General features: G+C 46.5%; 1 protein-coding gene across 1 annotated transcript in view; it reads left to right on the forward strand.

Moving 5' to 3' along the window:
- Positions 1-20,911, forward strand: part of LOC144111039 (alpha-amylase-like) — a 644,630-nt gene that overhangs the window by 134,803 nt on the left and 488,916 nt on the right. The window contains exons 5-6 of the mRNA XM_077644138.1: positions 14,537-14,563; positions 16,612-16,627. Coding sequence (XP_077500264.1) covers positions 14,537-14,563; positions 16,612-16,627 — 43 coding nt within the window. The remainder of the gene's footprint in view (positions 1-14,536; positions 14,564-16,611; positions 16,628-20,911) is intronic.

A 20,911-nucleotide genomic window follows, 5' to 3' on the forward strand; every position in this document is an offset into this window, starting at 1 on the left:
TATCCCCTACTAATCTGATTGAAGTTTCTTTCGAGGGCATATTGTTATGTGACGGCCAGACGAAGTATGCGACGAGATGACTGATGGCCGCTGGCCTAGCACGAGTGCTCCGTCTCGGGCCACTGCCAACTTCGTCTTCGTCACACTACCCGGGGTCACCGAGCAATCGTCCCGATTGGTGACAAAGAGACGCACGAAGTGGTGAGAGGCTTCAGAGAATGGCGGGACAGGAAGCAGAAAATGGTGAGGTGCTGGCCGCCACGATGAAGAACATGGCTGAATGATTCCTGGCCCGCGAAGCTTCCTGGCCGTAGATCTCCAGGAGCCGACGGCCGGGCCCCCAGAACGCGCCGAACGGCATGTGCAGGGGAACGGTGTCGTCACGTGTGGGCAGCGTCTTGGGTCGATGGGGTCGGATTCTTGAGTCAGGTTCAGTTCATCGTGTGGAGTGGTCTGGGCGGCGGGCGGGGCGGGGGAACATCGGCCATTCGGTTCGGGTCTGAAAGGCTGGGGTACGGCCCCCGCATGCTCCGAAGCTCCCGGACCAGGATGGAGATGAACTGCGCACATCCACCAAATGTTACGTGACGGCCAGCCGAAGTATGAGACGAGATGACAGATGGAAATGAGATGGTTTAATGGCCGCTGGCCTAGCGCGAGCGCTCCGTCTCGAGCCACTGCCAACGTCGTCTTCTTCGTCACACGGCCGTCGGCTCCTGGTGACCTTCACGGGCCAGGAATTATACAGGCATGTTCTTCATCCTGGCGGCCAGCACCTCACCACTTTCTCCTTCCTGTCTCGCCATACTCTGAAGCCCATCACCAGTTCGCGCGTCTCTTTATCACCGATCGGCAGGATCGCTCGGTGGCCCCGGGTAGTGTGACGAAGAAGAGGAAGTTGGCAGTGGCCCGAGACGGAGCGCTCGGTCTCGGGCCACTGCCAACTTTCTCTTCCCCATCACAATATCTGTCTTGGCTCTCGTGGACACCGGTGCTGCAATTTCTGTTATGGACAAAAGTTGTGTCGTTCGTTGAAGAAGGTAAAGACGCCGATTGCTGGACTGTCGCTGCGTACGGCCAGCGCTGAGCACATCAAGCCGTCCGCAGCGTGTGTTGCTCGAGTCGTGGTTCAGGACTCCCTCTACCGATAGAATTCTTCGTGCTGCCTTCCTGTTACCATCCTGTTATTCTGTGCTGGGATTTCCTTTGCCGCCATGAAGCTTTCATCGATTGTGCTCGAAAGTTGAGTTCTCTTTTCTGCCCAATCCTTTGCTGGACGCTAATCCTCCTGCTGCCTATTTTAAAGCCCTCGCCGCCGAATACATCGACATTTCCCCATGCTTATCCGTTTTTGTTCACCTGTCTTGCAACTTTCTCGGTGACGACATTGTCCTATTAACTCCAGGCCATACTTTTCTGCACCACAAGTGTCTCCCTCTGCCATACGCTATACTGACTGTGTCCGCTGGCCTATCGATACTTTTGCCCTCTAACCCGTTTTCCTGCCCTACCGCTCTGCGCATTGGTGAATGCCTCGGCAGTGTGCATCGCATCTCTGCTCGTCCGTGAGAACACCGACGATACACCGCCGCTCGCCATGAACGCGCTCAACCCAGCTTCCTCTACGCCAGCTCCCTTTTCTACAGAATTGTTCTTGCGCTCCATCGACTGCGATCTCCCACCACCTCAAAGAACACAGATTCTCAACCTTCTTATCAAATCCGCACTTCCTTCCACGCTCACCGAAGTGCCTTGGGCCGAACTTCCACCGCCACCCATTGCATCAACATTGGTGCCCACGCGCCGCTGCGGCAGCGCCCTTATCGTGTGTCTTTAACCGAGCACCTGATTATTGTAGTGCAAGTCGACCAAATGCTTCAGAACGGCGTCATTCAGCCCTCAAGCATCGCTTGGGCATCGCCTGTTGTTGTTGTGAAACAGAAAAATGGATCCATACGATTATATGTCATTTACCGCCGCCATAATAAGATTACGCGCAAGGATGTCTACCCCCTTCTACGCATAGGTGACGCTCTGGACTGTTTGCAAGAGGCGAAGCTATTTTTGTCCCTAGATTTACGTTCTGGGTAGTGGCAGTCCCCCATGGCAGCGGCCGATCGCCCCAAAACGGCTTTTGTGAATCTCGACGGGTTTTATGATATTACTGTGATGTCATTCGGACTCTGCAATGTCCCTGCAACCTTCGAAAGGATTATGGACAGCATTTTGCGTGGACTCAAGCGGAAAATGTGTCCATGCTACCCTGACGACATTCGACATTGTCGTCTTTTCCCCCTGACTTTGAAACCCATCTATCCCGCTTGAAGCACGTTTTCACCTACCTCCCTGACGCCGGCCTGCAGCTAAACTTGAAGAAATGCCGTTTTGCTGAGCGTCAACTTACCATTTTCGGCCACGTTGTCTCCACGGAAGGCGTTTGTCCTGACCCAGCAAAACTTCTCTCTGTTGCTGGTTTTCCCAAAACTACATCCATCAAAGACCTGCGCGACTTCCTTAGTCTGTGCTCTTACTTTCGCTCTTACTTCCAATGCTGCGCGTTTAACACAACTGTCCGGCAATTCCGACTTATAGCTCTGGTTTCCGGAGTGCGACGACGCCTGTAACACCTTGCGCCGCCTCCTCACAGCGCCGCCCATACTGCGCCATTTCGACTCGACCGCTCATACCGAGGTCCACACGGACACCAGTGGTGTTGGCCTCTGCGCCGTACTCACCCAGCGCATCAGTGGTTTCTATGAATACGTTGTTGCCTATTCAAGCTGCACACCTACAAAGGCTGAGTCTAATTACTCCGTCAGTGAAAAAGAGTGTTTGACCACCGAATGGGCCCTTGCCAAATTCCGCCCGTATGTCTATGGCCACTCTTTTGACTGTGGGATGGTTCATCATACGCTTTGTTGGCTTTCCTGCTTGAAAGACCCATCCGGCGGCATTACCAGGTGAAAGAAAAACTGGTAATGGCGCAAGAAACGGGGACACAAAAGGCACACAAAAGACAGGACTGACGCCAACTTACAACTGGGGTTTATTGCACCTAGCCTGCCTTTTATACAACAACCAAGCCATATCAACAAATGCGTAAACGTTGTACATATCAAACGGCAATTCATGCGAACACTGGCAACAAAGTAACGCTGATCACTACAGAATCTAATAACACAGACCTTGGGAAGCCAACTTCTTTTCTGGCCAGCAGAAATAATAACAACACCATCCAAGGGGAATGACAAGTCCACACTATCAAATTATGAAACGACTGAAGAAGGCGAAAAAGAGCACGAATTGAACGACAATGAGATAAAACCCCATGAAAAAAGATGACAATAATGAGGGATGAAGTCTGAAGATACAGCACCTAGCGTCAAGTGATAAAAACTGAATATCATTCCTGTAAAAAACAGTCGTCTTAGCGTCTAAAAAACTAAAAATTGTAAAACACCGTAAGAAAGGACGAAACAAGAGCACAAAACCAAGGGAAATCTGCGAACTACAAAAAACCTTCTATAAAAGACGTCTCGGCACTGCTAAGAATAAAGAAATGCCTGCTAACGCATTTGTTTCCAGCTTTTTTGATGAAATATGCCTCAACAATCTCTCTCTCAGTTTTATCTTTTCCACTCTTCAAAAATCTAGTTTTGTCGAATTCGGAAAGGCACTTAGAACAGCTATTGCAGTGGTCAACGAGGAAGCTCCTTTCGTTGTTGCGCAAGTTTCGGGAATGTTCACTTGCACGCTCATTAAAACAACGACCTGTTTGCCCGATGTAAACGAGGCCACAGCTAAGCGGTATCTCATAAACCACTTGTGTCCTGCATTGCGTGAACTTTTTTTGGTGTTTTATGGTGCAAGACGGCCGCTTTTCTCTGTTGGTCATGGCACAAAGTCTTGAAAGCTTACAAGGCGCGGTGAATACAACCTGAACATTGTGTCTGCTCGCTATTTTCTTAATATTATGCGACACCTTGTGAATATACGGTATTACTGTTACTGATGAATGCGAAACCGGCTCCCTGATGCGAGTGAGTTGCTTAAGTTTCTGCAAAAGCATTTCGCAAACCGCCGAAATTAGACAAAGCGGATAACCTGCCTGTTTCTGCGTTTCAACTTGAGTGCGAAAGATTGTTGACAACATGTGGGGGCAGGATTTGTTTAAGGCAGATTGCAGGGAGTTAGAAACAATCGCGCGTTTCACAAGCTTTGAATGAGCGCTGTCAAATGGTAGCAAGCCTTTCTTCGAACGCGGGTTGTACATCCAACAGAGACCTTTTTCCGGAAACAATAACTTGATATCTAAAAACTGGAGTTGGCCGTCCGTAGGGACCTCCTTGGTAAACGTGAGACCCTGGTTGTGGCTTGAGAAAACGGACACAATCCTCGTGACGGCAGCGTCTAAATCCTGTTCCGGATTGTCCTTCATAATGACCAAGAAATCCTCGACATAACTGTGTATGGAAACTACATGAGGGTCACTGATATGTCTGCTCATGTCCGCTCCTACCACTGAAAGGAAGATGTCGCAAAGGACGGGTGCAACAGAAGAGCCGATGCAGATTCCTTTCTTCTGGACGTAGAACTTTCCCTCGTAGGAAATTGCGGTGGATTTCAAGTGGAATTCTAATAGCGTAATGAAATTATCAGTGCTTATTCCAGCGGCATTTTGGAAGCGAACTTCTCCTGTAGATAGGGTTTTATCCCTGACCGCTCTTAGGAGTCCTTGGTGAGGAACCGAGTAGTACATCTTAGTGAAAAACAGCGCACAAGCAAACACAGACAAAAAGAAGGGGACAAGCGCTGAACTAGCAACTGAGGTTTTATTGAGAAGCATGGCGAAATATATACAGCACGGCATACAGCATTCAAAAAACATATAAACAGCACATAAAAGGCGGATAAGAAGCCAGCATCCAAACTCATCGCTTAACGTCGCATATCCAAGAATTCCATCTCTTTTGTTGAAAGAAGGATAGACGGGGTGCTGACACATGAGTCCTCCGCTTTTGCTATCGCCCTAGCCTCGATAATTTCCCTCGTTATTGTGAACTTGTTTCGTGCCAGGATTTTGGAGCCGTGAAGGTCGGATATGCAGGCAGGTTTATGATTGCAACGGTGACAGTGCATAGCCAGAAAACCTGATGAAGCAATGGATCTTACATTGTTGTTATGCTCCAGTAATCTTTCGTTAAGACACCGACCGGTCTGGCCGATGTATCTGCTTCCACACGGTAACTTAATTTCATAAACAACACCCTGATCACATGCAACAAAAGGATTCTGGTGGTTGATTTTGCAACCAGGACGAGGCTTTTTCATTGGATTTGTCGCTTTACACAGTTTTATTAGTTTTTCTGGGGCAGAAAACACAACCTTAACATCGGCCTTCTTGTCTATTTTCTTAAGGTTGTGCGAGATCTTATGCATATAAGGGATGACCACAACTTTTTGTTTATCATCTCTTTGTCCCTTTTGTTGATTGCATCCCGTCTGCCCTTCCGCTTTTTTCTCTTTTAGAACACCTTCCGCCACTGACACTAGCAATTCACTGGGGTAGCCAGCCGCACCTAGACGGGCAGTTTGTTTCATTCGGCTTTCCTCAACTGTGTGAAAACACGACCTGTTTAATGCATTACGAAAGCAAAGCTTAGCTATACCCCTTTTCACCAATTTCGAGTGTGCCGAATCGTACGGGAGTATCGGCTTTTTTCCCCTAGGATCATAAATCCAACAGGCATGGTTGTTCGTAAACCGGAGGCTTAAGTCCAAGAAACGGATGCTTTCATCCAGAGGCAGTTCATTGGTCAATGTTAGGGGGTTTAAACACTCCTCGAATATTCTTAGAAAGCTCCCGAATGTTTCGTCAAGAGGTCGGTCTGTCCTTTCTATTATAATCAGAAAGTCGTCAACATATCGTGCCACGTTTAAAACTTGGCAGCCGTCCAGACGTGTTAACAACACATTGTCACACTCAGCCAGAAATAAATCGCTCAACAAGGGCGCTATGCATGAGCCTATACACACACCTTGCTTTTGTAGATACGTGTTTTTTCCCCAGTCTACATATGTAGATGTCAGATAAAGATGCAATAGTTCCAAAAAGCCCCCTACATCTATACCCGACTCATTCTGGAATGCAACAGCTCCTGCCTTATCAATACACGTTTCTACACATGACATTAATCTATCATGCGGGAGTGAATAAAACAAATCCTTGATGTCAATAGAAAAGGCCGTCACTGATTTTCCTTCTACAGAATTGAGATAGTTAGCAACTTCATTGGAATTTCTGATAAGGAACGGGTCATCAAAGGTAAGCTTTCTCAGCTGGTCCTGCAAGAAAATTCCAATGCTCTTTTGCCACGTCCCACGCTCCGACACTATGACCCTGAAAGGGCACTCTGGCTTGTGCGTTTTGGCGGCAAACAACATTTGTAATGACAAATTCTCACTCTTGTCTATGTGGGTTACAAGTCCTGTTAGATTGAGCTTGTTACACAGTTTCTTTGCCTTTGATTTCGCTCTCTTTAGTGAAACGTTTTTGCTGTCAAACGCAGCATTCACAGCCTGTGATGCTTTACGGGAGAAGGTCTCCACAGAAAACACTGCAAACCCACCTTCTTTATCGGCAGGCAGAACACACAATGCCTCTTTTTGAAGGAAGGATAGCGTCTTTCGAAATGGCACCCTGGAGTTTGATTGCTTGTGTTGGCCGAGCACATCTACGCCACTCCAAATACACCCATCGATGTTTCGGTTCGTTGCCCATCGAGAAATCCGTCTCACTAAGGCCAACTGTTCGGAGGCGGTCAGTTTTGGTTCTATGGCGAATTTCGGCCCTCTTTCCAGCACTCGACGAACTCCTTCCGGAAGGCGGACGCCTTCCTCTGTGTGGACCTGGTTTCGTGTTGTGGTGTTCCTTGGAGCCAATGAGTCCCGAAGCCCGCGAAGGACTGGTTGCCACAAGAATTCAGTAGTACAGTCCAGGCATTTCTTCCACTGTGACCACAATATCTTCCTCGTAGACGGCGACCCATGAGTGCTTAATTTTGCGTATAGGCAATCCTTGTACATACGTGCTTGTCGTTGCCATTCAGAACGAAGAAGCTTGCAGATTCTGGCAGCGTGCCCTCTGGAGGGATTTAGGCACCCGAAAAGTGCTCGTATGTCTGCTGGCAAAACCTTTTTTCTGATGCAGAAAGACAGAATTCTTGCTCTGCATGCTGCGTCGGCGGTGAGTGAAATAAGGAAGCTTGGGTCCAACTTGCTACACATAAAAGAGCCCGATGTACAAGAAATCATTGTCAGTAAAGCAGCTGAATGGGCTAGTTGGTTTTGCATCTTAGTGTTTGCTTGTGCGCTGTTTTTCACTAAGATGCAAAACCAACTAGCCCATTCAGCTGCTTTACCGAGTAGTACAGTTCCTCTATGTCAATGGAGAACGCGGTGTACTTGTGGGTGGGCAAAGCCTCTATATGCTTAATAACGTCCGATGAACTGCGCACAAGGAAAGGGTCATCGATTACCAGTGTGCCAAGGTTTGTCTGAAGGTAGCGGCTAACGAGACGTTGCCAAGTTCCTTTTTCTGACACGATGGTTCGCAGCGGGAATCCAGGCTTGTGGGTCTTTAAAGTGAAGAACACTTCAAGAAATCCTCCCTTTTCACCCTTTGCCAATTTGTTAATGCCTTCTAGATGCAACTCTTCTAGGATTTGAAGAGCTTCTTCTTTTTTTTTTTCGAACTTTAAACGGGACCTGTTTGAAGTTTTTGTGAATTGCAGCCAATGCATTTTCACGGAATACACCAGCGGACAGGAGAGCAAAGCCACCCTCCTTATCAGCCTGTAGCGGTACGAGATCATTGTCCTTTAGTGCAGTTGAAAGCTTCTGCAATGGCGGCTTTTTCGAACGACAGCCATGTGCTGTGGCCGTCAGGCAAGCAACGCCGTCGCTTATGATTCTTCCTTTTTCCTGGTCTGGGGGCATTGTTAGCCACCCTTCTTACCATGGCAAGTAGCTCTTTACGCTGAGCACAAGGATCCAGGCTGAACATTGGGCCTTTTTCCAAAATCCGTTGGACTTTTTCGGGCACAACTGCATTTCCTAGCATGGTAAGCTGCCTGGGGCTTTCAGCAGGCTGCCTCTTTTCACGGGGAATAAGGCTCAAAAGAGCACGCTGCCAGAGAAACTCTGTAGAACATGCCGCCATACGCTTCATCTCTTGAAAACGCCGGTTTTCCTTGGCAGGTTCACTTCCTACCACGACGAGGACACGAAGCCAATCTTGGTACATTCGTACTTGCCCTCAGTGCTCAGACTTGAGTATCTTGCAGACGCGCCTGACGTGCCCCCAAAATGGCTGCAGAACACCGAATAATGACTGAACCTCCAAAGGAACTATTTTCCGTTTGAAGCAGTAGGAGACCACTCGAGACTGGCACGTTGAGACGGCAATCAGGTTGAGACACGTAAAGGCGGGTTCGGTGCGGAAGCTTCGAAAGAGGAAAGGGCCCATTGTAGGAGAAATATGGTCAAGTAAAACTCTAGTTTGGGCGAGTTGGTTCATGTTGAAAGAAAAACTGGTAATGGCGCAAGAAACGGGGACACAAAAGGCACACAAAAGACAGGACTGACGCCAACTTACAACTGGGGTTTATTGCACCTAGCCTGCCTTTTATACCACAACCAAGCCATATCAACAAATGCGTAAACGTTGTACATATCAAACGGCAATTCATGCGAACACTGGCAACAAATTAACGCTGATCATTACAGAATCTAATCCACACAAAGCTTGGGAAGCCAACTTCTTTTCTGGCCAGCAGAAATAATAACAACATCATCCAAGGGGCCAAGGAAAAACTGCCAAGGAAAACCGGCGTTTTCAAGAGATGAAGCGTATGGCGGCAAGTTCTACAGAGTTTCTCTGGCAGCGTGCTCTTTTGAGCCTTATTCCCCGTGAAAAGAGGCAGCCTGCTGAAAGCCCCAGGCAGCTTACCATGCTAGGAAATGCAGTTGTGCCTGAAAAATTCCAACGGATTTTGCAAAAAGGCCCAAAGTTCAGCCTGGCTCCTCGTGCTCAGCGTCAAGAGCTACTTGCCATGGTAAGAAGGGTGGCTAACAATGCCCCAGACCAGGAAAAAGGAAGAATCATAAGCGACGGCGTTGCTTGCCTAAAGGCCACAGCACATGGCTGTCGTTCGAAAAAGCCGCCATTGCAGAAGCTTTCAAGTGCCCTAAAGGACAATGATCTCGTACCGCTACAGGCTGATAAGGAGGGTGGCTTTGCTCTCCTGTCCGCTGGTGTATTCCGTTAAAACGCATTGGCTGCAATTCACAAAAACTTCAAACAGGTCCTGTTTAAAGTTCGAAAACAAAAAGGAGAAGCTCTTCAAATCCTAGAAGAGTTGCATCTAGAAGGCATTAACAAATTGGCAAAGGGTGAAAAGAGAGGATTTCTTGAAGTGTTCTTCACTGTAAAGACCCACACGCCTGGATTCCCGCTGCGCACCATCGTGTCAGAAAAAGGAACTTGGCAACGTCTCGTTAGCCGCTACCTCCAGACAAACCTTGGCACCCTGGTAACCGATGACCCTTTCCTTGTGCGCAGTTCATCGGACGTTATTAAGCATTTAGAGGCTTTGCCCGCCCACAAGTACACCGCGTTCTCCATTGACATAGAGGAACTGTTCTACTCGGTTCCTCACCAAGGAATTCTAAGAGCGGTCAGGGATAAAACCCTATCTACAGGAGAAGCTCGCTTCCAAAATGCCGCTGGAATAAGCACTGATAATTTCATTACGCTATTAGAATTCTACTCGAAATCCACCGCAATTTCCTACGAGGGAAAGTTCTACGTCCAGAAGAAAGGAATCTGCATCGGCTCTTCTGTTGCACCCGTCCTTTGCGACATCTTCCTTTCAGTGGTAGGAGCGGACATCAGCAGACATATCAGTGACCCTCATGTAGTTTCCATACACAGTTATGTCGAGGATTTCTTGGTCATTATGAAGGACAATCCGGAACAGGATTTAGACGCTGCCGTCACGAGGATTGTGTCCGTTTTCTCAAGCCACAACCAGGGTCTCACGTTTACGAAGGAGGTCCCTACGGACGGCCAACTCCAGTTTTTAGATATCAAGTAATTGTTTCCGGAAAAAGGTCTCTGTTGGATGTACAACCCGCGTTCGAAGAAAGGCTTGCTACCATTTGACAGCGCTCATTCAAAGCTTGTGAAACGCGCGATTGTTTCTAACTCCCTGCAATCTGCCTTAAACAAATCCTGCCCCCACATGTTGTCAACAATCTTTCGCACTCAAGTTGAAACGCAGAAACAGGCAGGTTATCCGCTTTGTCTAATTTCGGCGGTTTGCGAAATGCTTTTGCAGAAACTTAAGCAACTCACTCGCATCAGGGAGCCGGTTTCGCATTCATCAGTAACAGTAATACCGTATATTCACAAGGTGTCGCATAATATTAAGAAAATAGCGAGCAGACACAATGTTCAGGTTCTATTCACCGCGCCTTGTAAGCTTTCAAGACTTTGTGTCATGACCAACAGAGAAAAGCGGCCGGCTTGCACCATAAAACACCAAAAAAAGTTCACGCAATGCAGGACACAAGTGGTTTATGAGATACCGATTAGCTGTGGCCTCGTTTACATCGGGCAAACAGGTCGTTGTTTTAATGAGCGTGCAAGTGAACATTCCCGAAACTTGCGCAACAACGAAAGGAGCTTCCTCGTTGACCACAGCAATAGCTGTTCTAAGTGCCTTTCCGAATTCGACAAAACTAGATTTTTGAAGAGTTGAAAAGATAAAACTGAGAGAGAGATTGTTGAGGCATATTTCATCAAAAAAGCTGGAAACAAAAGCGTTAGCAGGCCTTTCATTATTCTTAGCAGTGCCGAGACATCTTTTATAGAAGGTTTTTTGTAGTTCGCAGATTTCCCTTGGTTTTGTGCTCTTGTTTCGTCATTTCTTTCGGTGTTTTACAAGTTTTAGCTTTTTAGACGCTAAGACGACTGTTTTTTACAGGAATGATATTCAGTTTTTATCACTTGACGCTAGGCGCTGTATCTTCAGACTTCATCCCTCGTTATTGTCATCTTTTTTCAGGTGGTTTTATCTCATTGTCGTTCAATTCGTGCTCTTTTTCGCCTTCTTCAGTCGTTTCATAATTTGATAGTGTGAACTTGTCATGCCCCTTGGATGATGTTATTATTTCTGCTGGCCAGAAGAGAAGTTGGCTTCCCAAGCTCTGTGTAGATTAGATTCTTTAGTGATCAGCGTTACTTTGTTGCCAAAGTCGCATGAATTGCCGTTTGATATGTACAACGTTTACGCATTTGTTGATATGGCTTGGTTGTTGTATAAAAGGCAGGCTAGGTGCAATAAACCCCAGTTGTAAGTTGGCGTCAGTCCTGTCTTTTGTGTGCCTTTTGTGTCCCCGTTTCTTGCGCCATTACCAGTTTTTCTTTCAACATGAACCAACTCGCCCAAACTAGAGTTTTACATTACCAGGTGGGCTCGTCGTCTGCAACAATAGGACATGCGCGTGGTCTATCGCTCAGGCCGCAAGCATCAAGACGCTGATGCCCTGTCTCGCTGCCCACATCCTGCTGAGCTCACCAGCTTTTCCACCTCTCATGCTTCCCCGTCGTCGCTTCACATAAGCGACATGCCCTCAGCTTAACGTACCGACCCCTGGATCACTACATTTAGACTTTCTCTCCCACCCCACGGCTCCTTCTCCATCCAGTGCTCTCTGCCGCAATGCTTCCCATTTCGTCATTCGCGATAACATTCTCTATCGCCGGAACTACAGCTCTGACGGTCGCAAGTGGTTACTCGTTATTCCTCGCCACTTGCGCACGCAAATCTGCGCCTATTTCTACGCTTACCCACAATGCCATCACGAGGGAGTTTTCAAGATATACACCCACATTCGGCTGCGCTACTACTGGCGCGGCATGTACACCTTCGTACTTAAATACATACGCTCCTGCCTCGCATGTCAAGGTCGCAATGCTTCTCCTCATCGTTCTGCTGGAGAGTTGTAGCCGCTCCCTTGCACAGCACGCCCTTTCAACCGGACCGGCATTGATTTTTACGACCCGCTTCCATACATTGCGGCCGGCAACCTTTGGCCTATCATTGCCGTTGATAATCTGGCGCGGTATGCCGAAACCGCTCGCAACACCTCCGTCTGCAACAGCGACAGACGTTGTCTGCTTCATTTTGCAGCATTTCGGCCTTCGTCACGGTGCACCTTATGAACTGCTTAGCGACGGCGGACGCGACGCGCTCTTTTTGTCCGAAGTCGTCAAAGCCCGGCTCCGCCTTTGCAACATAGGACATCAAACCACCTCCGCCTATCATCCGCAGACCAACGGCCTCACCAAGCGACTTAACCGTCCCCTCGGGTACAGGATCTTTATATATGTTGCATCCAACCACTCGAATTGGGATCTCGTGCTTTTTATGTGACTTTTGCCTACAACGCCGCTCAGCAGTCCACCCCCCTACTGGCTTCTCTCCCTTCTTTCTTCTTTACGACCGTCATCCGGCTGCTACAATAGTCAACATTCTGCCTTACAAATCTGACGCCTTCGAATATACCGCAGCTTCCAAAGGCGCACAACACGCAGAAGATTGTCGCCAAATCTCCCGGTCACTTACGGCTGACACCCTGTGTCGCCAAAAATTCCGCCACGACAACGCTCAAGCCCCATCGAACTTCTCTCCTAGCACGCTTGGGTTGATCTGAATATCGGCAGGTGCTCCTGGACTGCCCTCGAAATTTCTCGCCAAATATGACAGCCCTTACTGCGCCCTGGAGCGCACATCTCCTTTACGTCGTCGAACTCCTCATACCGTCTCCCGATCTCCGCCGCTGCGAGACAGTTCACATCCAGCGTCTCAAGCCTTTCCAATACCCCTCCATCTTAAAGTCGCCGTAAGTTGCCAAAATGGCTTCTCTTCTCACCGGGGGTGATTGTAAAGCAAAATATGATAGACAGAGCAGATGACTCATGCCAAAGAAGAAGATGGCCCTGCGCTCCACCGGTATTGCTATCGCCACGAATGCCTGTGCCCGACGTGAGTGCCCTCGGACTGCTTTCGCTGCTGCTCCCGTCCTCCCTGTTCCTTTGAATAAACCCCCGCTTTACATTAGCTTACACCTAAAGTATTGGCCTTCAGAAAGCGAACAAATCTTTTACGTATAATATGTTCCACTATCTTCGTAAAGACCTCAAGCACAGAGATTGGTCTGCAACTCTTCATGTCGTTGACAGAACCGGCCTTGTGTACCGCAGCCACACGAGCTGGCTTCACTGCGTCCGGAAACACTGCGGTCGAAGGAATAAGGTTGAGAAAATGCATAAGAGGATGCTGACCCGTTCTGCAACCAGTTTTGGTGGACTGGGTTTAATATCATCAGCTCCAGAGGCGTATCGTTTTTATAAAACCAAAATGACGTCGGGTGTTTCATACTGATCAGTAGGCCAGAAACATACGGTATTTTGAGAGTGCGTTTTGACGAAATCTTCTCATGCCATTCAAGCGCGCTTATCTGCGAAGGCAGCCATTGTATTAAAGTGCTCGTTGAACAGGTTTGCAAATTGAACGTCACTCAATTACTCGTTATGAAACGAAAATCGTTATCGATAACTTTTTTTTTTGACCCGCCGCGGTGGCTCAGTGGTTAGGGCGCTTGACTACTGATCCGGAGTTCCCGAGTTCGTACCCCACCGCGGCGGCCGCGTTTCAATGAAGGCGAATTGCTAAGGCGCCCATGTGCTGTGCAATTACAGTGCACGTCAAAGATCTCAAGGTGGTCGAAATTATTCCGGAGGCCTCCACTACGGTACATCTTTCTTCCTTACTTCTTTCGCTCCCTCATTTATCCCTATCTTTACGGCGCAGTTCAGGTGTCCGGCGATATGTTAGACAGATACTGGGCTATTTCATTTACCCAAAAAGCCCAAATTGCAACTTTGTTTGCACAAAATTTATCCGACCGCATTCCATACTAGAAGCGAATTACCCACAATTTGAGAAAACTCATTCATGTAGTGTGCTGTCTTTTTTAATATCATCACCTTCTTAAATACATCGAGATCGCCTTCATTTTTTGTATCTAAGAACTTCTGGCAAATACTGTTGCAGTGTTTAATTGTTTGATATAATTCATGCGATACGCAAGGCTTTCTTGTTTTCTTGTGTTTTTAAGAGCTCTAAGCGGAAAGCGTATATTGTATACGGAGATAAAACACGTCAATAAGGCAGTATACGCAATGATGGGAACCTTTTACCTTATGAGACTTTGCCAGTTCTGCTCCATAATGAGTTCTTTAAATTTTAGCATGTTCTGTCCCGAGTAGTGTCTAATCAAAATTGCCTTCTCTAAAACCCGTTTCTGTTTGGAAGGTGGCCAAGCCTAATCGTTTCATCCAGTGTGTGATGAGTTACCTCCGAAATAAACACCGGCCAGCTCTCACGCCTTTTTGTTTTACTTCTAGAACTACTGCCCATGGATTCTAAACCAGGTAGGTGGGCTCTGAAGCAGTTGCAGCGAAGGCTGTTAAGAGCATGTCTCTGTTCTGCGGCGACGTTGGTGTAAGATGGGGGAGTAAAGAGGAGCACATTAGAGGGACGTAGTTCGCCGCGCTACTGATTTGTGGGGCATCCTTTGCGCAGAGGTACAAACTATAGTGCTTGCGTCGTACCCTCTTTCAGAAGAGAATGCACCAAATTGTGGCACGGCAACATTGAATTCAGCACCGCAGCCAGCGGTCGATGGTTGTCGCTTTACATAATTGTGGTAACTGTCGACGAATTTTTTTGCAGGCTCACGTGGCTCACTTTTGTTGTCATAGTACGGCGCATGTTGGGGGACTCATAGTGAGATTTTAAACTGTTCTTTAGTGCACCCTTCCTGATCGGAGATTTATCGGTGAGAGATTAATGCTTTCTCCCACTATTAGGCTATTTTTTAGCTTCTTGCCGCGCAGACGCGTGTCGCGCCAGAACGTAGTGCGAAAGCACAGCTCAGATCATGGTTGCCTGTAGGCGTTGTTAGCCTTCATTTCATTCCTAACAAAGTGTGAGACGCAGTGTGGAAGCACCTGCTATTTGACGCGTTAATTAGAACCGCACTTGAGATGGCCGGTTCACAGGTTCGCCTGCTTCCCCAATAACATTTCCACACGCCGATGCTTTCTTCATTTTTCCATCACAAATAACAGCAGTGGAAATTTTTAATATCGCTGCACTTCACAGAAAATGAAAGCGCTGAAAGCAATACGTAGTGCAGCTACACCATCGGCGCACCCGTGGACTGCATGCGTATATAGCGCATCTCAACACACCGGGTCAAGCTCAAGAGACAGCTCCTGGCATAATTCCAACCTGAACTTGCAAATCAGAGGATTGATACTCACTCCACGGTGGCGCCGTCAGTATTTTTGAAAGGTGGGAAGTTTTACTACATTAAGCGTCGTATAAATTCCTTGCAATGCATCTGAGGGGGAAGAATAGAATGCACAAGAAGGACCAGTCCACTCCGACCACAAATTCGCAGTAGTTTGGATATCTGTGCAAGGACGGCACGAAACGGCGCTACTTTTCATTTTCACTCAGCTTGCACAGCGCTGCATATAAGTTTATAAAGCGACAGTACATCACTGGCATCCGTAATCAGAAAAAACTCGCAAGGTGGAGTTGATCTGTAATAATGGAGTAATAACTTATTAGCATCGACCCAAGCGCCGCCATAAGGGTACTAAGAAAAGCTATACATGTTTCACTAAAATTTGTTAGTTAAATTAATTCACCCTACTCCGGCGCTCTAACCCGGGTCCACCACCTAACGGGAACAAATGCTCTAACAAAATTATCACTAAAAATTGACAGCCGGGGCTTCGAAATGCCGCAGTGCGAGTTACAGTTCCTGGCGCGGTGAAAACCATTCGCACGGAACACGTTTTCTTTAGGTTCGGCGCTGTTCTCTGACGGTGTTCACCTGAATTTCCCGAGAACGGGAGCTGAAATCATTTCACGTCTAAAACCTTCCAACAAATATCATAAACAGGCTTAGTATAGATATCTCGCAGAGGACCTCTGGCGAATATTTGGTTGCAAATTCGTATAAGACCTTATGTGCTCCTGTTCCGACCGAACATCTGCGCCTCATCCTCGCGCATAACAACACGACCATCAAAGAAAACCCGATTGTCAGCGTTAGTAGTGTGCTGAGAATTCCGTAAACAGATAAAATTTCCCAACAAGTATACAGGTTAAAAACCTTTTTCCTTAGGCCTGGGGACCGTGTTGTGCTGCTCACATTCGTGCTACGTGTGCTAGTTAGTTTACTTCAATAAAGGGAACTAGATCAAAGTTCTAGGTGGGGTGCATAGGACCGTATGCTGTAAACTTGCAGAAATGACCGCAAGTAAATTTTTATGGAGCAAAAAAGCTTGGAGAGATGAATGCTCATCGTGGGTCGTGCAAACCCTTCCTTGCTTTTTCTAATGAAAACAGAGCTATCAGTCTCATAGCATTAATGATTATGATATATTCTATTATATCTCTCTAGGCGAAGAGAAGAAAGAGTAAGTATATACTATTTTGCGCTAGAACTCTGTACGGCAAACTACTCTTCCTATACGAGCATCTTCTGAAATTCTGAACCTTCTAGATATCTAGCCTTCGCTGCACATTGTCTTAGTCACCAAGCTTCGAGGCATTAGTTTTGAGATGAGGGTAGCTGATTGGGCAAGTTTGTTGTTCATTACGAAGGCTGCATAGCACTCGGAAAGAGACAACACGAGCATAGCGCCATAGCGCATATGGTGTCTCCTTGCACACACGAAAGCATGGATCTTGTAAATGTCCTAATAACGATATAAAACAGTTCGGAGACGGTGACGATATAATTCCACTGGAGATTATAAAAGGAACCTAAAACTAGAACTATGTCAGCACCGCAACCTAGTTATTGCAAACAGAGAACCCTAAATGTGCAGATAAAAGAGGCAGAAGGCCGTTGGCTACTGCCTAATTTCTCACGGAATCTATAGCAATCAAGGAAAAGCGGACCGTTAAGCTCCGCCTTAACGGTATGACGCGTCAGTGCATTGGGTTAATTCTAATATATGCAGAAAGTCATTGTCTATTTTACATTCATTGATCCCTCGGAGTTTTCACACCCCACCTGGCGCAGTGGTGCAGCTGTGAAACGCTGCGTCACTGCCCTGCGATGGCAGCTACCCCCAGCGATAGGCACTGTGCGGCGCAGGTTGCTCTACCGGCACATAAAGCAGCAGCCAACGAGGGACATCACACAGCAAGAAGACTTGACACGAGGCTGAATATCAACTGGTCGTTATTTAGTTGCATAGAATAATATATAGGCGAAAAGGGGGGACAAAGGAAAAGGTAGAGGAGGAACATAAGAACGCTGCGCAGTCTCGATGGATCACAAGTGGTCAACGCCACCGAATAAAAACGAACTAACTAAGAAAAACATATCCAAAGAACGGGAGGTGTAAAGGCGCCAACACAGATGAAGTACTAAAAGTGATGAAAACACGTGGTTAAAAAACAGGCGAATCGAATATGCGAAGTTAACAAGAGGAAAAAGGCAAACAAAAAAAAACACAGGGGGGTCCAAAGCGCCAAACTGGATGAAATGGTAGCAGTGATACAAAACACTAAATCCAAATTAAGAAGAAAAGTGCCTAGAAACCGGCGAAGAAATAAGAACACAATAAACAGTTAAAAAGCCGACACAACAACAGCAACACTTTGTCAAAAAGTGCTGCCTAAAACTTATAGAACTCTGCAAGGTATCTTTTTTTTTCTTCCTCATTGAGGGCTACGGATGCGGTAATGATACAGGATTCCATATCGTCGTTCTTCTCAACCATACAAGGACATTAGGATCCAGGTTAAGTTTGTTTAATTTAAAGAGCAGAAGACGGTGGATGTCTTGTGAAAAGCCTTAAAAAAATCTAAACATATACAGTCAACAACACCATCCTGGTCCAGGACCCTTTGAAGAAAGCGAATGACAAATACCAGCTGCGTTTGACATGAGTAATGCTTTCTGAAGACATGTCGGGAACTACGGAAGCGCCTATATCGATCAGCAAAGAAATTTAACTCCCCTTATACATGAGATTGATATTATCAGCGTTCAAAAACATCTATTAAAAGCCTTGAAGTGGTAAAAAAAATTTTCCATCAATCGACTTAGAACCCTAGAGTCGAACCCCAACAAATTCTGGCGCATCCTATCCACTAGGTTTCGCTCGAACCAAATAGCGCTTATGGGAACTGATGGAGAACCAGTCGAATCAGATCAGTACGCCAGCGTTTTGAACGGCTATTTCGCATCGGTGTGTTCTCCTGCAAACAACTCTACCGCCATACCTTCACCAGAATCCTCACCAGCTACAATACCGATGATCCAGGTTGACGCCAACAGTATCAGTAACGTTATCGCTTCTCTAAAAGTGTGTCCGTCAGCACTTTATGGCCATATCAATAGTAAACTACTAAAATCACATCAAGGGCCTCGGCTGAGATAATACAATTAACCTTTACCCAGTCATTACAATCAGAGGAAGTCCCGGATGATTGCAAAATTGCCCAAATCCTCCCGGTCTTTAAATCCGGTGACCGCAAATTAGCCCCTAACTCCCGTCCTATTCCTCTGACCAGTGTGCCATTAAAATTACTCGAACACATTATATCCATGAACCTATAATGACACATCTTGAATCTAACTACTTCTTTCACCCGCACCAGCATGGTTTTAGGAAATGCATTTTATGTGAAACCCAGCTTGCCGAGTTCATACACGATTTGTTCGAATCCATGGATGAAAACCTCCAAATAGATGCTATATTCCTCGATTACTCCAAAGCATTTGATTGGGTCCCCCATAATTATTTACTTTAAAAACTTTCATCATTAGGAATCTCCGTCAACCTAATCCGTTGGATCGAAAATTTACTTTCAGGGCGCAAGCAGTTCACTTGTACAAGTGATAGCCACTCTCCTTTTTCCAATGTAACATCGGGAGTCCCTCAGGGCGCCGGCCTGTCACTACTGCTATCCATAATTTACATTTATGTCCTCCTTCAATATAATATTGGAACGATGGCTTTTTACCGACTATTGCACCATATACAGAGTGATTAGGGCGGCCAACGATTCATTTTTGCTTCAGTCCGATTTCGACACACTCTCCCCTTGGTGCGATAAATCCCTCCTCTCTTTAAACATTTACAAATGCAAATTCATGTCATTCACCAGAAAACGCACCGTGAATCGGCATCAATACAGTATTGGCTCATTTTCCGTTGACCCTGCATTATCCTACAGATATCTTTGCCTACATCTAATAGCGTCGCTATCGTGGGTAACTCACGTTGAAAACATCTGCCCTGAAGCCTCACGCACACACGAATACCTGCGCCGTAACTTGAAGGTCGCATCCCCTCACATAAAAACTAACATATATAACATTCATTCGCCCAAAACTAGAAAATACGTCATCAATTTCGCACCCACCGCAAGCGTACCTCGCTGCTGCCCTTGAAGCCGTACAGAATCGCGCCATCCGATTTATAACATCTTGCTATTCAAGGAAAACCGGTATCACCGCGTTGCATTCTCCATCATTTCTATTATCACCCACGCACGAGACACGAAAAGCTACAACCACCGCACAGGACGTCTTGCCGTCTAAGCAATGACCATAGCATTGCACGTATCAACTGTCGCACCTTAGCACTAACGTCTTCATTTTTTCCGGATGCGATATCACTACAAAACGGCCTACCAAATCCCATCGCATCATGCAGTAACCGCAGATAATTCATGGAAAAACTAAGCGATTATTTTTCATCAGTGCAAAATGTTTTCGCCATAATCACGTCGACAATTTCAACAGCTGTTTGTTGTTGGTTTTCTTTTTTATGTCATGCCTGTTGCATTATATTTTACTCTTGTATTGATTGAGTGTTGCATATATAATATTTTTTCCTGTTTCGATCCCATTCATTCCACTTAGCACTGTATACGCGTAACAAGATCATTTAACTGTTACGTACTGTTTCTTGTTATTGCTCTCTTTTAGCCAATTATTCTTTTTCTGTTTTGATATGTTCTTTTCACAAAAATCTTGACTTTGCTCCCCCTTTATATAATGCCTTCGGGCCTTTAATGGAAAAAATAAATTGAAAAATGAAATGAAGTGGGCAGAAATTCTGGATGATATGATATGCTCAAAACTTTTACACAGAACGCTGGTCAAAGAAATGGGGCGATTGTTGTTAACATGTTTGCCACCAATTTTATGTACGCGAACCAGCTTCTCTACCGTCAAGTCATAGGGTACCGTGCCCGTGGATAAAGAATCTTCAAAAAGTTTTGTTAAAATGATGCATGATTAAAATTTGCCTTTTTTTAAAGAAATTTGAAACTGATGTTGTCGGGACCAGAGGCAGCAAAGAGTTTCATGCTATCAATAAGCTTTTCCACAACAGATGGATGAACAATAATGGGAGGATTTGGTGACGAAGAATACATGTCCAATTCGTCTAGGCTAGTATAGCCGCGGCGGTGGCTGAATGGCTATGGCGCTCGGCTGCCGGCCCGAAAGACGCGGGTTCGATCACGGCCCCCGCAGTCGAATTTCGGTGGAGGCGAAATTCTATAGGCCCCTGTACTGCGCGATATCAGTGCACGATAAAGAACCTCCGGTGGTCGAAATTTCCGGAGCCCTTTACTACGGCGTCTCTCATAGCCTGAGTTGCTTTGGAACGTTAAACCCTATAAACCTAAACCAAACCGTCTAGGCAAGAAATAATCCGATAGCTGTTAGC

This window comes from Amblyomma americanum, chromosome 11 (genome assembly GCF_052857255.1).
Source record: "Amblyomma americanum isolate KBUSLIRL-KWMA chromosome 11, ASM5285725v1, whole genome shotgun sequence".
In the NCBI taxonomy this organism is placed as follows: domain Eukaryota; kingdom Metazoa; phylum Arthropoda; class Arachnida; order Ixodida; family Ixodidae; genus Amblyomma; species Amblyomma americanum.